This window comes from Lepisosteus platostomus, chromosome 26, assembly GCF_059453375.1.
Source record: "Lepisosteus platostomus isolate fLepPlt1 chromosome 26, fLepPlt1.hap1, whole genome shotgun sequence".
NCBI classification, from domain to species: domain Eukaryota; kingdom Metazoa; phylum Chordata; class Actinopteri; order Semionotiformes; family Lepisosteidae; genus Lepisosteus; species Lepisosteus platostomus.
In genome coordinates this window covers 8710570-8728011 of record NC_142636.1, presented here as the reverse complement: position 1 = coordinate 8728011, position 17442 = coordinate 8710570, and the positions used below count along the sequence as shown (strand labels likewise).

Genomic DNA, 17442 nt, shown 5'->3' with positions numbered 1-17442 from the left:
TGTCTCCCTTTATTAGACCCGCTGGCACGGCGCTGGGCCTGGGAGAGAGCGCGTCAGCACTATTTCTCAGCCGTGAATTCGACACTGTCACATTAATTCAACATTTACTCCCCTGCCCTCCTCCCCCCCCCCCAGCTGCCACACACACACACACCTCACCCGGCTCCCATTCCAAGCCCTTCCTGGGCCTCCGGATGCTCCGGCGACAAGAAGAATGGGAATTCAGAGGAGGATCTCCCCCCCCCCCCCTCCCTTCCTCCATCCCGTCTTTCCAATTCATCATCCTTTTCTTGGATCCCCTTCCGGCGGCTCTTCTTCCGAGTCTGTGCCAGGGGCTGCTTTCCCGGGCCACACCGCTCCCCACGGGCCCGGTGCTGAGCCCCTCTCCGCGCAGGTGCGCCCCGATCCCGGCCTGCTGCTCCCGACTCCAGCTGAGCTCCGTTACCAGAGCGAAGACTTGATTGATTGATTGATTGAATTATTGATTGATTGAGCCAGCCAGCTGCCGGATTGCAATTCCTGCAAGTTCCCCCCCCCACCCACCCCACTCAAAAGCTTGGGATTGTATTTAATTTATGAAAGGTGAGCTCCCACACGTTTAAAAGCTTGAAACAGGGAAAGAGTTCGAATTAGCAATGTTTTAGGCTACATTTTAGGCTTTGTTAAAGGGGCTGGGCTGGCAGCCCCTTGTGTGCGTGGGTGTGGAAGGGAGTGGGTGTGTGTGTGTGGAGGGGAGTGGGCCTCCAGGACCAGAACTGGGACCCCTGGTCTAATTAATAATAATAATTGCTTACACTTTTATAGCGCTTTTCTGGACACTCCACTCAAAGCGCTTTACAGGTAATGGGGATCCCCTCCACCACCACCAGTGTGCAGCCCCACCTGGATGATGCAACGGCAGCCATAGTGCGCCAGAACGCTCCCCACACATCAGCTCTCAGTGGGGAGGAGAGCAGGGTGATGGAGCCAATGCATAGATGGGGATTATTAGGAGGCCATGATTGGTAAGGGCCAGGGGGAAATTTGGCCAGGACGCCGGGGTTACACCCCTACTCTTTTCGAGAAACGCCCTGGGATTTTTAATGACCACAGAGAGTCAGGGCCTCGGTTTTACGTCTCATCCGAAGGACGGCACCTGTTTACAGTATAGTGTCCCCGTCACTATACTGGGGCATTAGGACCCACAGGGTGAGCGCCCCCTGCTGGCCCCACTAACACCTCTTCCAGCAGCAACCTTAGTTTGTCCCAGGAGTCTCCCATCCAGGTACTGACCAGGCTCACACCTGCTGAGCTTCAGTGCGCTGCCAGTTGTGAGTTGCAGGGTGATATGGCTGCTGGCCTAACTGGAAGTGTGATCCGAGCCTCTGCCCGTTGGCTCGTGACGAGTCTTATAGCGCCTTTACTGATCCAAATGAACACACGAACCGCGGACCGTGGACTGCGCGGCATCGCAGAGCCTCCCCACGCCCCGGAGGACCCAGGAAGCGGCTCTCCCCTGCGGTAACGCGCCTGGGCGTCTGTCGCGCCCGGTGATCGACCCGGCCCTGGGACCCAAGCCCTGGACAGAGGCCGTGCCGATGTGCTTTGGCAGGATGGGGGGGGTGGTGGTGGCAGCCGCGTTGTTCATATGGAACTCCTTAACGTCATCAGAGCCCGGTTTGGTCTCAGACAGCAGACGCTCCCAGCCGAAGACCTGAACCGCAGCAGAATGGGACCATTATCTGCGAGCTGCGTGTTTGGTTAGCCCCAGCTATTACCAGCCCTTCTGTCTCGTAACGGGATCCAGTGGAAATCTGCACAACTCATTACTTTGAGGTTTTTATGCAGGAGATGGTGGAATTGGGGGGGGGGGGTTATGGAAAATAAGAGCAACAGCTGAGACTTGTAGAAAAAAGACTGAATCCCTCAACCCCCCCCTCCTCCTCTATTTAATAAGGTCGTTAGCGAAAGAGTCGTTTGATCACTGACGTCTTTTTTCCTGGGGATGCCAGAGAGCGCTATTAATGGACTCTGTGGCCTTTCTCTCTTGCCTTTTCCCATTCCCAGCGTGGATTTCTGGCAATCTGAAACTCATCCCATCTGAAATGTAAGGGATAATTTGGCCAGATTAACTTTTTTTTGAGCTTTCAGCCAAACCCTGACCAGGATCCGGGTGGCTGCTATTGTGCAGAATTTTAACCCCATTTTCCACCATCTGCAGTGGCTGGCTCAGCATATACGAGCCACATCCCGAAACAGGAGAACTGCAGGCAGCATATGTGAAGACAAAAAGCACTCCCATAGGTATTTTAAGTGCTTTACTCCCAAACGTCCTCACCTGCTGAGGCCCTTGCAGATCAGTACCAGGGAGCAGTGAGCTCCCACAGGCTTAAAAGCTTGATACAGAAAGACCGTTCAAATCAGCCCTGTTTTAGGCTACATTTCAGGCTTTGACTGTGTAAATAAGGGGCTGGCAGGTGGGTCTGGTCCAGTGTGATCTGGAGGGGCTTCAATCCAATCAGGCACATTTTAAGGGTCCTGCGGGGTTTCCCTATGGAATTTTTTTAAACGCTCATGCCTTTGTGTCCATGTTCCATCCCTGTGCTGGGAGCCCCCAGGTCACTGTGCGGCGGAGATCGGAAAGGACAGGGCTTGTGGATCGGGTTCGCTCCTCTCATCCTTGGAATCGCAGGTGGAGGAGAAGCCCGTGGGGAACGACATTCCTGAGGCCCACAGGCTGCAGAGGGAAGGTAAATCAGTAATGAACTGGCCTCATCATTCTGCTCTCCTCCCCACTGAGAGCTGGTGTGTGGGGAGAGGACTGGCGCGTCATCCAGGTGGGGCTGCACACTGGTGCTGGTGGAGGGGATCCCCATTATCTGTACAGTGCTGTGAGTGGAGGGTCCGGAGGGGCGCTATATAAGTCTCAGCTTAATTGAAAACCAAAACTGCCCCCCCTGCCCTCACTTTTGTGAGATTCTGTTTTTTGCAGCACATTTTGGGTCCCATTTCTCCCCCACCACTCCCACTCCCACTCCTACTCCCTGGTGCCCGGCGGGCAGGGGAGAAGCGAGCTGGCAGGGCGCAGGCTCTGTTGGCATGCGGGGTGCTGGGATCTGTGGCAGTGGGGTGTGAGGTGCTGGGTTTTGCCCTAGTGCGCGATCAGTCCTGACGGGGTGGGGTGACAGCGCTACACCTGACGATGGGTCAGGCAGTAAACGGGCCGCCCCTGCACTCCCACCGGGCCAGCTGACTCGGGCACTACTGCAGACGACTATGTCCCTGAGGTGCTGATGCCAAGGGCTTGCAGGTTTAAGCCCAGTTACAAAAGGCTCTAGCGATTTGCAAACTGAATGGATGTGAAGCAGAAAATGTGCTGGAAGTGCAAACGTTTTAAAAAAAAATGGACATATAGATCTTACTGTGGAGTTTCTAATCCGCGCGTACCAGTCTACAGCAGATCCTAGGCACCTGGAGTCGGCTTCGGGGACCGGACGGGCCGACGGGTCGTTCAGATGAGGAAAGATTTCAAGACCGCTGTCCTGTGATCTCGGCTGGCGGGGTTTCAAAACGAGCGCGTCAACGAGTGCAAAAATGTACCCACCCTGCGGCGAGGGGAGCTCCAGTCCCCAGGGTGGTTTTGCACTCCTCTGCCGCGCCGCCCGGTACAGAGGCCGGATTCCCAGCAGCGCTGGCTGTTTGGTCTGCCCCCCCCGCTGGTGCGCCCGTGTTAAATTCCTCCCCAGCCTAACACTTGGCGATCGCTGCCGGCGGGGCTCAGCGGTACAATGCTGCATTCACGCTGCGGCCCGACTCCGACTCCTCCTCCTCTTCCTCAGCCCCGATCCGGGCGCAGCTGGGGTTTCTCGGGTGAGGGGTCCCGGCAGTGTCGGGCTGCACGGTGGACTGGGGGCTGCTGGGTAGGGCCGCCAGTGAGGGCCTGGCTCAGCGTGCGTGTCACAATAATAATAATAATAATAATAATAATAATAATAATAATAATAATAATAATAATAATAATCAGCTTTATTTATATAGAGCCTTTAAAAGTGGCTTCGAAAAGCACTTCACAGAACAAAGAAAACGAGAATACACAGAGAGAGGAGATTGTAGATGGGGGTCTCGAATACAGCAGAAAAAGCAAAGAGGCAGACAGAGGACCAGCTCAATAAAAGCCCTTCTACAAAAAAAAAGAGAAGGTTTTGAGTCTGGATTTGAAAGTATGTGGCGCCGCTTGCTGCTTAAATTGCCTCCCCCTGTTTAGGGGGATGAAGTACTTTGAATTGAAATAATTAAGCAGCTGGTTGATTAAAGCCCAGAGAGCAGCAGGAATGACGCTACGACGGCCTCTGGCCTGCTGGGTCCTGTACATCTATCAGCCGCGGTCAGATACCGTCGAAAGGGGGGGGGAGGGGGTTACTGAGCACTGAAGCGCCCGTTTTCCAATGCTGACTTCTTGATATGAAAAAATATCACATTCGGTTCGGATGCCTTCCTTCCAGTCGGTCGGCCGAGGGTCGAGCCTTCGCAGGACGCGAAGGCAGGTCGCGCGAGGAGGCGCGCGCGCGCGCCGGCAGGTGTAGCGCGGCGTGCGCGCGCCTCCGAGCCGGCGGTGCTCCGCGAGACTCCGGGCGGCTCGAGCAACGTCTGCAGCATCAGCAGCTCGCGGACGCGCGTTCCGCACAAACAGGCTCCAACTTTCCCCCGTCCAGCTCGCCCTCTTTTTTTTCACATTTCTTTCACACACTTTTCTTTTTCGGGATGTGTGTGTGTGTGAGGGGGATGTTACACATTCAAAAGGGCTTCCGAACTGTTGGCATCCGTTTCACCCCCCTCCTCCTCCCAGCTTTTTTTAAACTACTCTTGGACTGCCAGCGTGATGTTGAATTACGAATAGATTCATCAAGCGGCGTGATTACTCCTGGCAAAAAGCATCTTTTTATTTTCCTGCTCCCCCCCACCACCACCACCACACACACACTCCCTCTCTTCTCTCCCCCCTGTTAGGAAAAGAAGAAAGGAGGTTTTGTAGGAGTAAAAAAAAAAAAAGTGGGCAGTTCAGTTTTTTTTGGGTCCTCTCTCCCGGTGTTTTCTCTGCCTCGCTCTTCCTCGCCTCCTCCTTTCTCATCCTCCCGACCAGCCCCGGGTCAGCCTCTCTCGTCTCGCGCTGCTGTCCTCGTGCCGGGAACCTTCCCCGCACCCGCCGCCGCATTGACCGTCCGGCTCGCGCTGCACCACCGCGCGGAGGGGGCGCGAGGAGCCGCACCGGCCCAGGACACCTGCCGTGACGGAGCAGCCGCCTCCGGACAGACCGCTTCATTCACTCGCTCGGGCAGGTACCCCGGCCGCTCTCGCTCTCTCTCTCTCTCTGGTTTTTATCTACTTTCATCGCCGGACGGCTCGTCTGGAAGTACCACTGCCGCGACACCTCAGCGGGGGCAGGTGAGACATTCACCTATTGCGTATCACGGAATTAGAGAGCAGTTCCTACACGACTTACGACGTGAGGAGACGACCGTGGTGCGGTTTCTGCTCCGTTCCGACCCGCAGCTCGCTCGCCAGGGCCGGTTCCTTATCCCTCGAGTGACAGTCCCCCTCCGTGGCTTCCACTCGGGGTGTCAGAGCCCCGCGACCCCAACACGCCCGTAAGCGCCGCCGGCTTGGCTCCGCGAACGTCGCGTTTGCGAGGCGCTTAGGCGCCCGGCTCCAGCTCCCTGAAAGTTTACCGTGTTTTCACCACGGTGCGGAGTGTGCGGGGGAGCGCAGCGAAGAGGCCGAGCCTGAGGTGATGCAATCGGCCGGAGACCCCGGCGAGGCGAGTGCGTGCTCTGTTAGCCGGGAAACTTGGAAGACGTTGATCACCCGACGTGCGATCGAGCGGCTTATTTAACTGGGAAGGTGTGTGTGTGCGTGTGATGGGGCGGCGGGGTTACGCAATAATTTATCAGCTCAGAAACAAAATCGCAGTTATATATATATATTATTTTTCACGGTTTCACACGCTAATTCGTCCGGGGCTGAATTGTGGGGCAGCGCCGGTGTGTTTCTGTAGCTGAGAGAGATACAACAGCCTCCCTCGCGGGCCGAGGTTCAGGAATGTCCTGGAAGGAGCTGTGTGACCCCCCCACGCCTGATTCTCACCTGAGCAAGCGGGGGGGGGGGGGGATCCCCTTTTCTGGACTGCCCGGCCCGCACCCCGGTATTGGCCGCTGTCTGCTGCGGCGGGAGGACAGGGGGTGTCTGGAACAGCGGGGACGGCTTTCTTGAGTGGAGTTCGTGGGGAGCGGGGGGGCTGTTCTGTCCTGCGTGTGGGTGACGCGGTGGACTGCCCGCTTCCTGCCGTGGGAGACAGGCGAGGACACCGCTGTCCCTCCGTTTGGCTGACGTCTTTGTCGCCTGTACCCCTCTGAGCAGCTGGGTGTCTTCCTGCGGTGGTCAGAGAGACGTGTCTGGCGCAGGGGCACGACAGTCACGCCCCTGCCCCGTATTCGAACCCACAGCCGCCAAGTAGGAGACCCAGTGAGCTGACCCACTCCTCCACACGCTCCCAGAGCTGTTTATTCTTAAGAGCTGATCCAACCTGCTTATCCATCCATCCGTTTTCCAAACCGCTTTATCCCATTCGGGGTCGCGGGGGCGAGCCGGTGTCTATCCCAGCAAGCAACGGCTGGAAGGCAGGGTACATCCTGGGCAGGATGCCAGTCCATCACACAGACACTCACACACTCACACCAGGGGCCAGTTTTCCCAGAAGCCAATGAACCTGGACTGTGGGAGGAAACTGGAGCACCCAGAGGAAACCTTCACATGGGGAGAACATGCAAACTCCACACAGCCAGCACCCCCAATTGAACCCAGGGCCCCAGCACTGCAAAACAGCAATGCTGACCAGGACCCCGAGACAAAAAGTGCCCTGACATAGGCTGCTGCACCTGTAGGGGAAAGACTGCCACCTACTGGTCTTCCTGTGTTACTGCATGCTGGGTTTTCCCGCGTATCTGCCAGCTCAGTGCTGACCAGCCCCAGCCTCTCTGCAGGTGAGGGAGTCAGACTTCAGCACGACGCGCTTGGCTGGAGCTGCTTGACAGGCATCAGGCTCCTGCGCCACACTAAATAGCTCCCCCCGCCCCAGCCTCCAGGGCCACCTGTTCGGCAGTCACAGCCCTGTGTGTTCAAGGAAAGATGTTCAGGGATGTTCAGAATCTGAGAGGCCGTGGCGTAAAGAGATTTAGTGAAAACTGAACGCATGCCGGATCTGAAAACTCTCTGTCCAGCTGCACAGACGACCTTGAGTATTCCGAACGCCCTGTGTATGCCGGTCCTTTTCCAGCGAGCGCAGTGCCGAGGGAGGGAGCAAGGGACTTGATGTTCAGTGCAGAGACTGAAACCCCAGTGCAAGCCTCCCACGCATGCCCACACACTTTATAAGAGCTGTGAATTGCACATGGAGGCCGGACCCCGCGGGGGTGTCTGTGGCTGGCGCAGACAGTCGATCAGGCTGGGCTCGGCTGGCAGGGTAGCAGTCTGTAGCGAAGGCCAGGGTCGTGCTGCTGACCTGCAGCGGGGTAGAAGACTCGCTTGTTCAATCGTTGACCCTGAGTGTTGCCGTACTGAAGACATGGCGGCAGGGGGCTGGTTGATTCGTGCTTATCCACTGTAACGAACAGGGATGGGGGGGGGGTCAGACTAAGAGAAAGGGGACCAGAAGGAGGAGCCTGCAGTGCTCATGGGAAATCTCGTCTTTTTTGCCCACAGATACCGCCTGTCACTCCATCCACCCGCCCAGTGGCGAAAGGGAGCTCAGTCTTTTGACAGCCAGGCATAGCGCAGTCATCTGGAGCGCCAGCCAGCAAGCAGCAGGTCGACCAGCGAACCCAGGTTATTGCTCTGGTTACAACGCAGACGATTGTGCTCGAGGTGTAAGTACTGTGGTTCAGTATTTCGAGATTCCTCAGTGTCCCTACTCCAGACTGAAGACACTCAGTACCTTTCACCGGTCTACATATGACATCCCTTTCATACTTAGATAATAAGATCACTTTATTGGCCATATACAATTTCTTGCATTAGGAATTTGTCTTTTCACATACCCCAGCTTGCTCTCCATGAGACACACAGACAGGGAGAGAAGCTGGGGGTCAGAGCGCAGGGTCAGCCATTTATACGGCGCCCCTGGAGCAGCTGGGGTGAAGGGCCTTGCTCAGGGGCCAAACAGTGTAGGATTCCTCTGCTGGCCACTGGGATTTGAACCGGCAACCTTCCAGCCACAGGTGCAGATCCTGAGCCACAGATCCACTGCCCCGAATTCCTCTGGCCACTCTTCTTCAAACTCTTTCGACGAGCCCATCATCCTGGTGTGCTGACCCCCTGAATCACTGAATCACGTGCAGTGCTCCGGGTGAAGACACACCTTCGTCTGTTTGGTTGACATGCTTTCAGACCCCTGCGTGGTCCAGGCAGTGAGGATTCCTGTTGAGGGAGCTGGTTAGTCTCCTGAGGTTCAGAAATCAGTGGTTTGAATCGGAGTTCCATCATTGTGAATCCCCCTAGGATGCAAATCCCCTAATCCTTGGCACAAGATACTGCAAAGTGACAGGGGGGCTCAGTCCTTCTGCCTAGGTGTGTTGGACTGCTGCGTATTAATAGAGAAACATGCTTCAAGAAGCCAGAGTGCTTTTGAATAACAGCTTAAGGCAAGCTATGTGACTAAGCATTTATTTTTATTTTTTTCAACCAGTGTGATGAGACTTAAAATGTCACAGCTTTGCAGACGCACAGCTGATCAGTTAGTTCTGAGCTCCCAGGCTTGGAGCTGCTCCTGTTCATGAGTCACAGAAATTGGAAAGAGTAGGGGGGGGGGATTTCCCAAAAATAACCTCGCAAGAGGACAAAAATTTCTTCAGATACCTGTAACTTCACCACTAGCCCCTCAAAGTCAGTTCTGAAATGATATGACAACAGCTGCTTGTAAAACCCCTGTTCGGATGGCACCTTACCACCGTGTCCTAACCATAGTTCCCAGAATGCAAAGCTGCAGATTGTTGGCTGCTCCCAGAACTGTCTCTAAACAGTTTGAAACCATGAGCTTTCAGCCAGGGATTCGGGGATCCCCTAGGATCCTTGGACACTGACCAGGGTGTTCCCAGGAACAGAGGGAAGAGGTCAGTGATCCAGTGTAGCACAACAGTGCTGTACCATGGACTCACAACCATGCAGGCGATCAGCCTGCTCATTGTTTTCTGGGACTGAACAGATACCAGATGCTGTATTGGCAAGGGAATAGAATCCTCACGCAGTTTGCAGTGGTGCTCTAGTTCAGTCCAGACTTGAAAAGAAACGTTGTCTTCTGCGATGTATACTGTAGATGCAGACAAGCTGGATGTCGACATGCTCTTGTCAGCTGTGGGTGACAGGGCTCCTGTGAGCTCTAGCATGAACAGGTCACATGGCTGCAGGGTGAGAGGTGAAAAGTGGGGGTCCTAATTGAAACATCAAGTGTCAGCCTTAGGAGTTTCCAGGCAGGAAATAGAACATCCTTGATCCTTCAAGGGAAAGAAACGTTCTGCTTTATAAATACGTATATGCGGAAATAATAGGTTCCTTAAAAATCGTTAACCAAAATCAGGTTTCTTTGAAATGTGTTCTTGCAGAATACCCTTGTACACTTTGTACACAAACAGGCTTCACTTGTTTGTTTTAATTCTGTGCAGTGTACCAGTGAGTTTTGTAGACGTGCTCACAGTACAGACCGTAACGAACTGGCTGATGAGACTTGAGGCCAACTGACACCGTCGGAAGACAACATAATTGACACGGTTCCTTATATTGTGGCCATAAGACTTCTGATCTTATTATTCGGCCAGCAAAAAAGACTTTGAACTGTTGAGATCCGGGTCCCTGTTGCTTATGGAAAGGGGTCAGGAAACACAGAACCTCCAAAAGTGGGGGAAAAAAGATTTTCCATTCTCTTCATTTGCCTCACCCCTTCCCTGAGGTCCGATGTGCATTCTCAAAAAAAAATAATCTTGTGACAGTGGTGAAGACTGCAGTTAACGTTGCTGCAGGGCCACAGCCCTCTTGTCATGTGGTCATTCTTGTTGGACAAGGTTACATGCACTTTGAGGCTTCTGTGTGTGAGCAGGCCATCGGGATGTGGGATGAATCAGAAATGAGGTATTCCTGCCAGTCAGCATTTATAGGCTTTTTTCCCACTAATTGTTCCAGGGGTGGGGTGGGGGGGAGTCCAGAGTGATGGGGCTGTGTCACTGGGGCTGAGGAGCATGGGGAGGGGGGAGATGATGTGGCTGGTTGGCATAAGATGAGAGAAATGAAGAGTGGTACTGTGGAACAGCAAGGGCAGGCTGGGGTGATGCTCACAACTGAGGCACTGGGAGAGACAGAGGGAGGCAGTGTGGGGTTAGTGGTGAGAGCCGAGGCACTGGGAGAGACAGAGGGAGGCAGTGTGGGGTTAGTGGTGAGAGCCGAGGCACTGGGAGAGACAGGGAGGCAGTGTGGGGTTAGTGGTGAGAGCCGAGGCACTGGGAGAGACAGGGAGGCAGTGTGGGGTTAGTGGTGAGAGCTGAGGCACTGGGAGAGACAGAGGGAGGCAGTGTGGGGTTAGTGGTGAGAGCCGAGGGACTGGGAGAGACAGAGGGAGGCAGTGGGGGGGTTAGTGGTGAGAGCCGAGGCACTGGGAGAGACAGAGGGAGGCAGTGTGGGGTTAGTGGTGAGAGCCGAGGCACTGGGAGAGACAGAGGGAGGCAGTGTGGGGTTAGTGGTGAGAGCCGAGGCACTGGGAGAGACAGAGGGAGGCAGTGTGGGGTTAGTGGTGAGAGCCGAGGCACTGGGAGAGACAGGGAGGCAGTGTGGGGTTAGTGGTGAGAGCTGAGGCACTGGGAGAGACAGAGGGAGGCAGTGTGGGGTTAGTGTTGAGAGCTGAGGCACTGGGAGAGACAGGGAGGCAGTGTGGGGTTAGTGGTGAGAGAATAGGCACTGGGAGAGACAGAGGGAGGCAGTGTGGGGTTAGTGGTGAGAGCCGAGGCACTGGGAGAGACAGAGGGAGGCAATGTGGGTTGGCAGAGACGCTTAGTACACTATCACAATACTTAGACACTTCCCATGTTTTTTATAAACACCACTGGTATAGAGCCACAATCCAGAAGGACACCTTAGTATCTTTAAATCAAGAGCTGAAGGAAAATTGCTTTCTGAATAGGACTCTATTGGAGTGGAGTAATCCTGCTGGTTTTCACAGACACCTAGAAAGCTAGATAGTGAACTGTTCAGTCTCCTGACAACATTTCCTCTGCCCAAGCCTGTTGGGTGTGCAATGTCTGTCTCCAGCTGGCTTGACTGGCCCAAGCTGCTGCCTGAATGCTGAGCCGTTTCCCCTCTGTTCTCGAAACTGCTGAAGAGCGCTCATCCGGAGAGCCAGAGGAGTGGAGGCCCACTGGCCCCAGTTAAGTCACTCAGTATTCCAGACAGCCTGTTCTTTGTAACGATGCCCTGTCTGAGTACTTCTGCGGTTCAGCTCTCCTGTTCCCAGCTCTCCCACAGTCTGATTCCTTTCCCCCCCTGGCTGATGGAAATGTGGTCGGCGTGGACGTGGGCCACTCCGTGCAAGAGGAAGGGAGTGGGGAAGGAAAGGATAAGTGGGTGGAGGGGGAAGGGGTAAAGCAGAGAATGTCCCGTCAAAGTCCACATGCAACTCGTGCACAGATCACACGTGGAGCAAAACTGAAGGAATCCATGCTGGCTTCCAAATCCAAGTGGAGCAATTTGCAATTAAGTGCCACACCCTCCCCGTTCTTGCAGTTAGTGAAGCATTTTTGCATCATAAACGTTTTCCTCTCATTTCACTCTTGACTTGGGTATGGGTTACAGCAGGGCTGAGGCACAGCTGAAGGTGGTCCGGACACCCCCCTTCCCTGTGACTATACGCACAGCAGCCCAGCCGAGGGTCTTTCTGGCTCCACAAGTAAAGTTAATCCGCACATCAACAGCTGTGGGGCTGTGATATCACTTCTTGTGCGATCAGTGCAAGAATAACTAACGAGACGTATTGAACTCAGAAGTAAGGATGGGACAGTGTTCAATACCAGGTCACGCTCTAGGCCGAACGTGGACAGTGCTGTCAGCCGAAGGCGCGATATCGACAACCTCCTTAAATATGTGTCGGGGTGAAGGGCTGAAGGGGATCTCACACTTGAGAGCGCTCGGAGCAGAAAGACGCCACCCGTGTGCAAACTAGTGGATCCTTGTGAACACAGCAGGCCTGGCTGTTCACAAAAGCCCTTAGCAACAGCAGCTAACGGAGCTCCCAGCCTGCCCCGCTCCCCGGTACTGCTCTGCGGCGACAGATGTCTTCCGAGTCGGGGCTCTGTGGGCGGCTGACAGGAGACGGACGGGCCTACGCCGGGTGTCGGGCGTCAGGGCCGGTGTTGCTCACCAGGTGGGGGTGGTTTGGTGGAGGTGGTGGTGGATTGGAGATAATGTGCCGTCTGGGGCTCCCAGGGAGAGGAGAGAGAATAAGAGCCCATCAGAATTCGTCTCACGCGGGCGGGAAGTTCCCTGTCTCCCCGCACACTAACTCAGTCAGTGGGCTTTTCTAAAGCGGTCCTGTCGACAGCTCGAGACGACGCACACACACACAGTCTCCCAGGAATAAATCTCCAGGCCAGCTACACTGTGTTCCTTTCTTTCCCTCGCCAACCCCTTTCCTTCCCGTTTTCTTTTCTTCTGCTCCTTCTTGCCGTTTTTTTTTTTTGGTCGTCTTTCATCCCTGGGCCGTGATTCCTCCTCTTTGAGTTCCTTTTCCCACCCTGTTCTCTCGGCGCACTATTTCTCCAGGCCTGAAGTGACCTTTCGGGTTGAATTTCAGGATGCGCTGCGGTGGGTCTGCGTGACCTGCACGCCGGGGGCTTGGAGACCGTTTGTCTCTGAAGCTCGTCGAGTGCCAGTCCAGCCCAGTCTGGGTGAAAGCACTGGTGACGCCGGGGTGTTTGTGTGTAAATCCCTGCCACATTAGAATGAGCGGCCTTCTCCAGTAGGGCAGTGGGACCGGGACAAAAGACAGAGCACAAAGCAGAGCTGGCACACACCCATCAGGATGGAGCGCCCAGCAAGGTCACCCTGGACAGGACGCCAATGCAATCGCAGATACTAACACAGACACACTCACACCAGGGCCCACTTTCCCAGAAACCAATTAACCTACCAGTATGTTTTGGACAATGGGAGGAAACCCAACCAAAAATGGGGAGAACATGCAAACTCCACTCAAATAGCACCTAAAGAATTGAACCCAGCGCCCCAGCGCTGTGACCACTGTGCCTTACACATGGTATTTATGGAATAGGCACAAAAGCAGTGTGAAAACAAAAAACAGATCCTCTCCCAGATTATTTTCTTGAACAGTGGGCCATGTGAGTTAAATCCGTGACGCAGATCCTTCCTGCGCTGTGGGATTTTTATTTACTTCCCTGGCCTGGCCTGGGCACTCAGAACTGGTTTCAATCTTTCCCCTCTCCCTCTGTGTTGTAATCACTTGGGCGTCATCCCATTTCCCTCCTCCCTGTCCTTGTCTCCGCAGGTCGGAAATGGCCCTCGCTCTTCTCCTGTGCGCCATCTGTCCCCTCGTCCTGGGCAACTCCTACAACTCCAACCCGGGAACAGGTACTGTATGACCCCCGTCCCCCTGCCCACCTGTCCGTCTTTGCCAGTCCAGACTGCTGGCTGCGAGCCTGGCACCGGGCTGGGCTTGGCGTGACCTCTCGGGCTCGGCCTGATCTCCTGCCCGGCGAGCTCTAATACCAGCATCCCCCTTGACCCCCCCCCTCCTGCTGCAGTGCAGGCTGGGAAGCGCCTGGAAACGGGCTGTCTTGCCCAGGCGTGTGTGGTTCCAGTGTCCAAGTGTTCCTACAATATCACTAGGGAGTGAGGCATCCACATGAACGGGAACTATGCAATTTGACTCATTGTAGATAACACTTCAGGGGAATCTGCTGCAATTCATTAGTGTCAGCCAATCATGAGGGATCCCCTAAGATCCCTGGACCCTCAGACAGAGGGAAGCACTCAGCGCGGTGTGTTCATAGCAGTTTCATTTCAGGCTTTACGGGCTACATGCTCTCTTACCGTGTAAAATATGTACACCGAACATCATTCATCATGTATCGGTTTTACTCTGGGATATTTACCGCCTATCGATACGGCAGTGCAGTGGAAGACTGGTTCCATTCCCTCTTTCTGATGATAACCCATCAGAAAGATGCCGACAAACCAGAGAGACAGTAGGGAAAAGCTGCTGCCGCAGAGAATCAAGGCCTGAGCTTGATTTCCCATTGCATCCCCGGGAAGCTGAGGTCCTCTCTGTAGGAACAAGATAAATTGTGCCCTATTGCCAGGGTTTTGCACAGACTGGGCTGGTAAGACAGGCACTGGTAGGGATTGGCATTGCTCTCTGATGCCTGACCTGTTTAATACCTGCCCTGTGATTACAGACGATGTGAGGCTGCTGCAGGTCACCATACCCTCCCACTCCATCATGGCTGTCACCCTGGGGGGCTCCCTGACCCTGCCCTGCCATGTCTCCCTGGCCCAGCCCACCCCCCCCACCTCCGGGCGCCGGGCGGTGCTGGCCACCCCCCGCGTCAAGTGGAGCGTCGTCTCCGGAGGCCAGGAGGTGGAGATCTTGGTGGCCAGGGGTCAGAGGGTAAAGGTCAGCGAGGCCTACAGGGACAGGGCCTCCCTCCCCCACTACCCCTCCTCCCCCGGCGACCTCACCCTGCAGCTGGAGGCTCTGCGCTACAACGACTCGGGGATCTACCGCTGCGAGGTGCAGCAGGGCCTGGAGGATGACCACGACCTTGCCCGGGTCAAGGTCAAAGGTGAGGGGACACAGGGGTGCAAGCCGATCCCTTTTAATATGCAGAGGGGAGGAGCGCCTTGCATGCAAGTCATATTCATGACAAAGAAGTAAATACCCTTTAAGTAAAGGATGTTGAGCATCAGGTTCTTTGCTCACAGCCCTTTGCCTATCAGTTCAAGTTCATTGTCATATGTACCTGAGCACAATGAAATGCTTACTTGCGTGTTTTCCACACATGACAAATGACGTAACAGATGGCATAACATTGACATAGAAAATGAAATAACAAATAACATCACAATTCTTGGAGACAGGAACTGGGCAGCAGCAATAATTTTAACCAGCAGTGGCAGTATTTTCACTTCAGTGTCTTGAGTTCAGTGCAAAACAGAGGGGGGAGGATTTAAGAGGTGGGAGTTCAGGAGTCTTATGGCTGTGGAGTAAAAGCTTTCCTTGAGGTCCACGGTAGTTTCAAAGAAAGCTTTTACCCCACCGCCATAAGACTCCTAAACTCCACCTCTTAAATCCTTCCCCCTCTGTTTTGCACTGAACTCAAAATTCTGCCTCCAATTGTCATCAGAAGAACATCAGAAGTTTTGTGTTGTGAGTTTTTGTTCTCCCTTTACTCCTTAATCGCACTGAAGCAAGGTTATTTTTAATGGACTGAATATTGTTTGCTAAAAACTGCATTTACTTGTGAGCGTGGCCTCTTTTACATTCGCGGAGCGCTCGCTTGTCCTCGCCCGCTGAGGAGGTCCCGTGAATTCGGTGCCCGAAGTGGGAGACCTGCTCCCTCCGCGCCCGTCTCCCCGGGGCAGTGCTGATCCGGCTGCTGGCTCTGCCCTGTGCAGGGGTGGTGTTCCACTACCGGGACGCCTCCAGCCGCTACGCCTTCTCCTTCGGGGACGCCCAGCAGGCCTGCGCGGACATAGGCGCCTCCATCGCCACGCCGGGGCAGCTCCTGGCAGCCTACCACAGCGGCTACGAGCAGTGCGACGCGGGCTGGCTCTCTGACCAGACCGTCAGGTGAGCAGGCACACCAGGGAGGGCAGCTCATGGGGACCAGCGTTCAGGTTAAATGCTGAAATGGTCCAGTCTGACCCTCCTTACAGTTAATAATAATAATAATAATAATAATAATAATAATAATAATAATAATAATTGCTTACACTTATATAGCGCTTTTCTGGACACTCCACTCAAAGCGCTTTACAGGTAATGGGGATCCCCTCCACCACCACCAGTGTGCAGCCCCACCTGGATGATGCACTAGTCCTCTCCCCTCACACCAGCTCTCAGTGGGGAGGAGAGCAGAGTGATGAGGCCAGTTCAGGGACGGGGATTATTAGGTCATGACTGGTAAAGGCCAGGGGGGAATTTGGCCAGGGCACCAGGGTAACACCCCTACTACCCTGGGATACCCTGGGGATTTTAATGACCACAGAGAATCAGGACCTCTGTTTTACAAAAGGACAGAGCCTGTTTACAGTATAGTGTCCCCATCACTATACTGGGGCATTAGGATCCACACAGACCATAGGGTGAGCACCCCCTACTGGCCCACTAACACCTCTTCCAGCAGACACCTTAGCCTTTCCCAGGAGGTCTCCCATCCAGCTCCTGGCCAGGCTCACACCTGCTGAGATTCAGTGGGGCTGCCAGCTGGGAGCTGCAGGGTGATGCTGGCTCAAAGGATCTGATCAGCTAAGACATACTGTAGCATGCCACTTCCGAACGGCTCGGATGGGGGGCGTGTCATCAATGTGTGCACGTCCTCCTTCTCCCTGTGGGTTTGTGGCTGCAAAGCTGCACCACACTATACATTTACCTATTCCAATATGGGTGGGTATAAAATAGAAAATAATTCTAGTTTCCAGTTCTTTTCTTTTTCATATAGATATTTGTTCTAGTTAATAGGGTAATTCACGACTCAGCGATAAGGTGGATAGCAATTAGAGGCCACGTGCAAAGAGAGGGAGAATGAAACCACAGGGTGGTGACACCTGATGTTGTCGACACTATGCACACTTCGCAGGTATCCCATCCAGCTCCCTCGGGAGGGCTGCTATGGCGACATGGATGGATTCCCTGGAGTGCGGAATTATGGAACCCAACCGCCAGAGGAGCTGTACGATGTCTACTGCTATGTGGAGAACCTGCATGGTAACAGAAGTGTTTTATTCCTGTTTAAATGGTGCTATCACACTTGAAAGGGGTTGACACAAGAGGAAAGCTGTGCGGGTTGAGACAAACAGGTGTGAAAAAAGATTGGGATACTGGGGACCTCTGCATTCGTTTTCCATGAGGTCTCGCTAAATGTGACCCTCATTAAGGCCTCATGGAGGCTCCTGTACAGAGTGAGCCACAGCTCAGGACTCACTGGTTCAAATCCTCATTCTGAAAAGGGGATCCCCCCCAGCACCCAATTCCATTGTATTACTGGATCGATCCTTAGTTGCTTAATTAACCCAGGTGCTCATGATCCCTCCAACAATTAATCAATTAACAACTGCAGCAAAAAAATTGCAGTGAAATGGAAATGCAAAGTTCAATCACCTAAGCAAAACAGTTGTTTACTAAATATTTTACCAGTT

At 54.1% G+C, this 17442-nt stretch overlaps 1 protein-coding gene across 3 annotated transcripts in view; it reads left to right on the top strand.

The window, feature by feature from the left end:
* The first annotated feature begins 4440 nt into the window (after positions 1–4440).
* Positions 4441–17442, top strand: part of bcan (brevican) — a 31856-nt gene continuing 18854 nt past the window's right edge. The window contains exons 1-6 of one of the 3 annotated variants that reach the window (XM_088620288.1): positions 4441–5315; positions 7735–7898; positions 13571–13653; positions 14481–14867; positions 15700–15874; positions 16884–17011. In XM_088620288.1, coding sequence (XP_088476414.1) covers positions 13578–13653; positions 14481–14867; positions 15700–15874; positions 16884–17011 — 766 coding nt within the window. In that variant the 5' untranslated portion in view covers positions 4441–5315; positions 7735–7898; positions 13571–13577. Of the gene's footprint in view, positions 5422–7734; positions 7899–13570; positions 13654–14480; positions 14868–15699; positions 15875–16883; positions 17012–17442 lie in introns of all 3 variants that reach the window. The other 2 variants (XM_088620289.1, XM_088620286.1) reach the window with 2 other exon arrangements.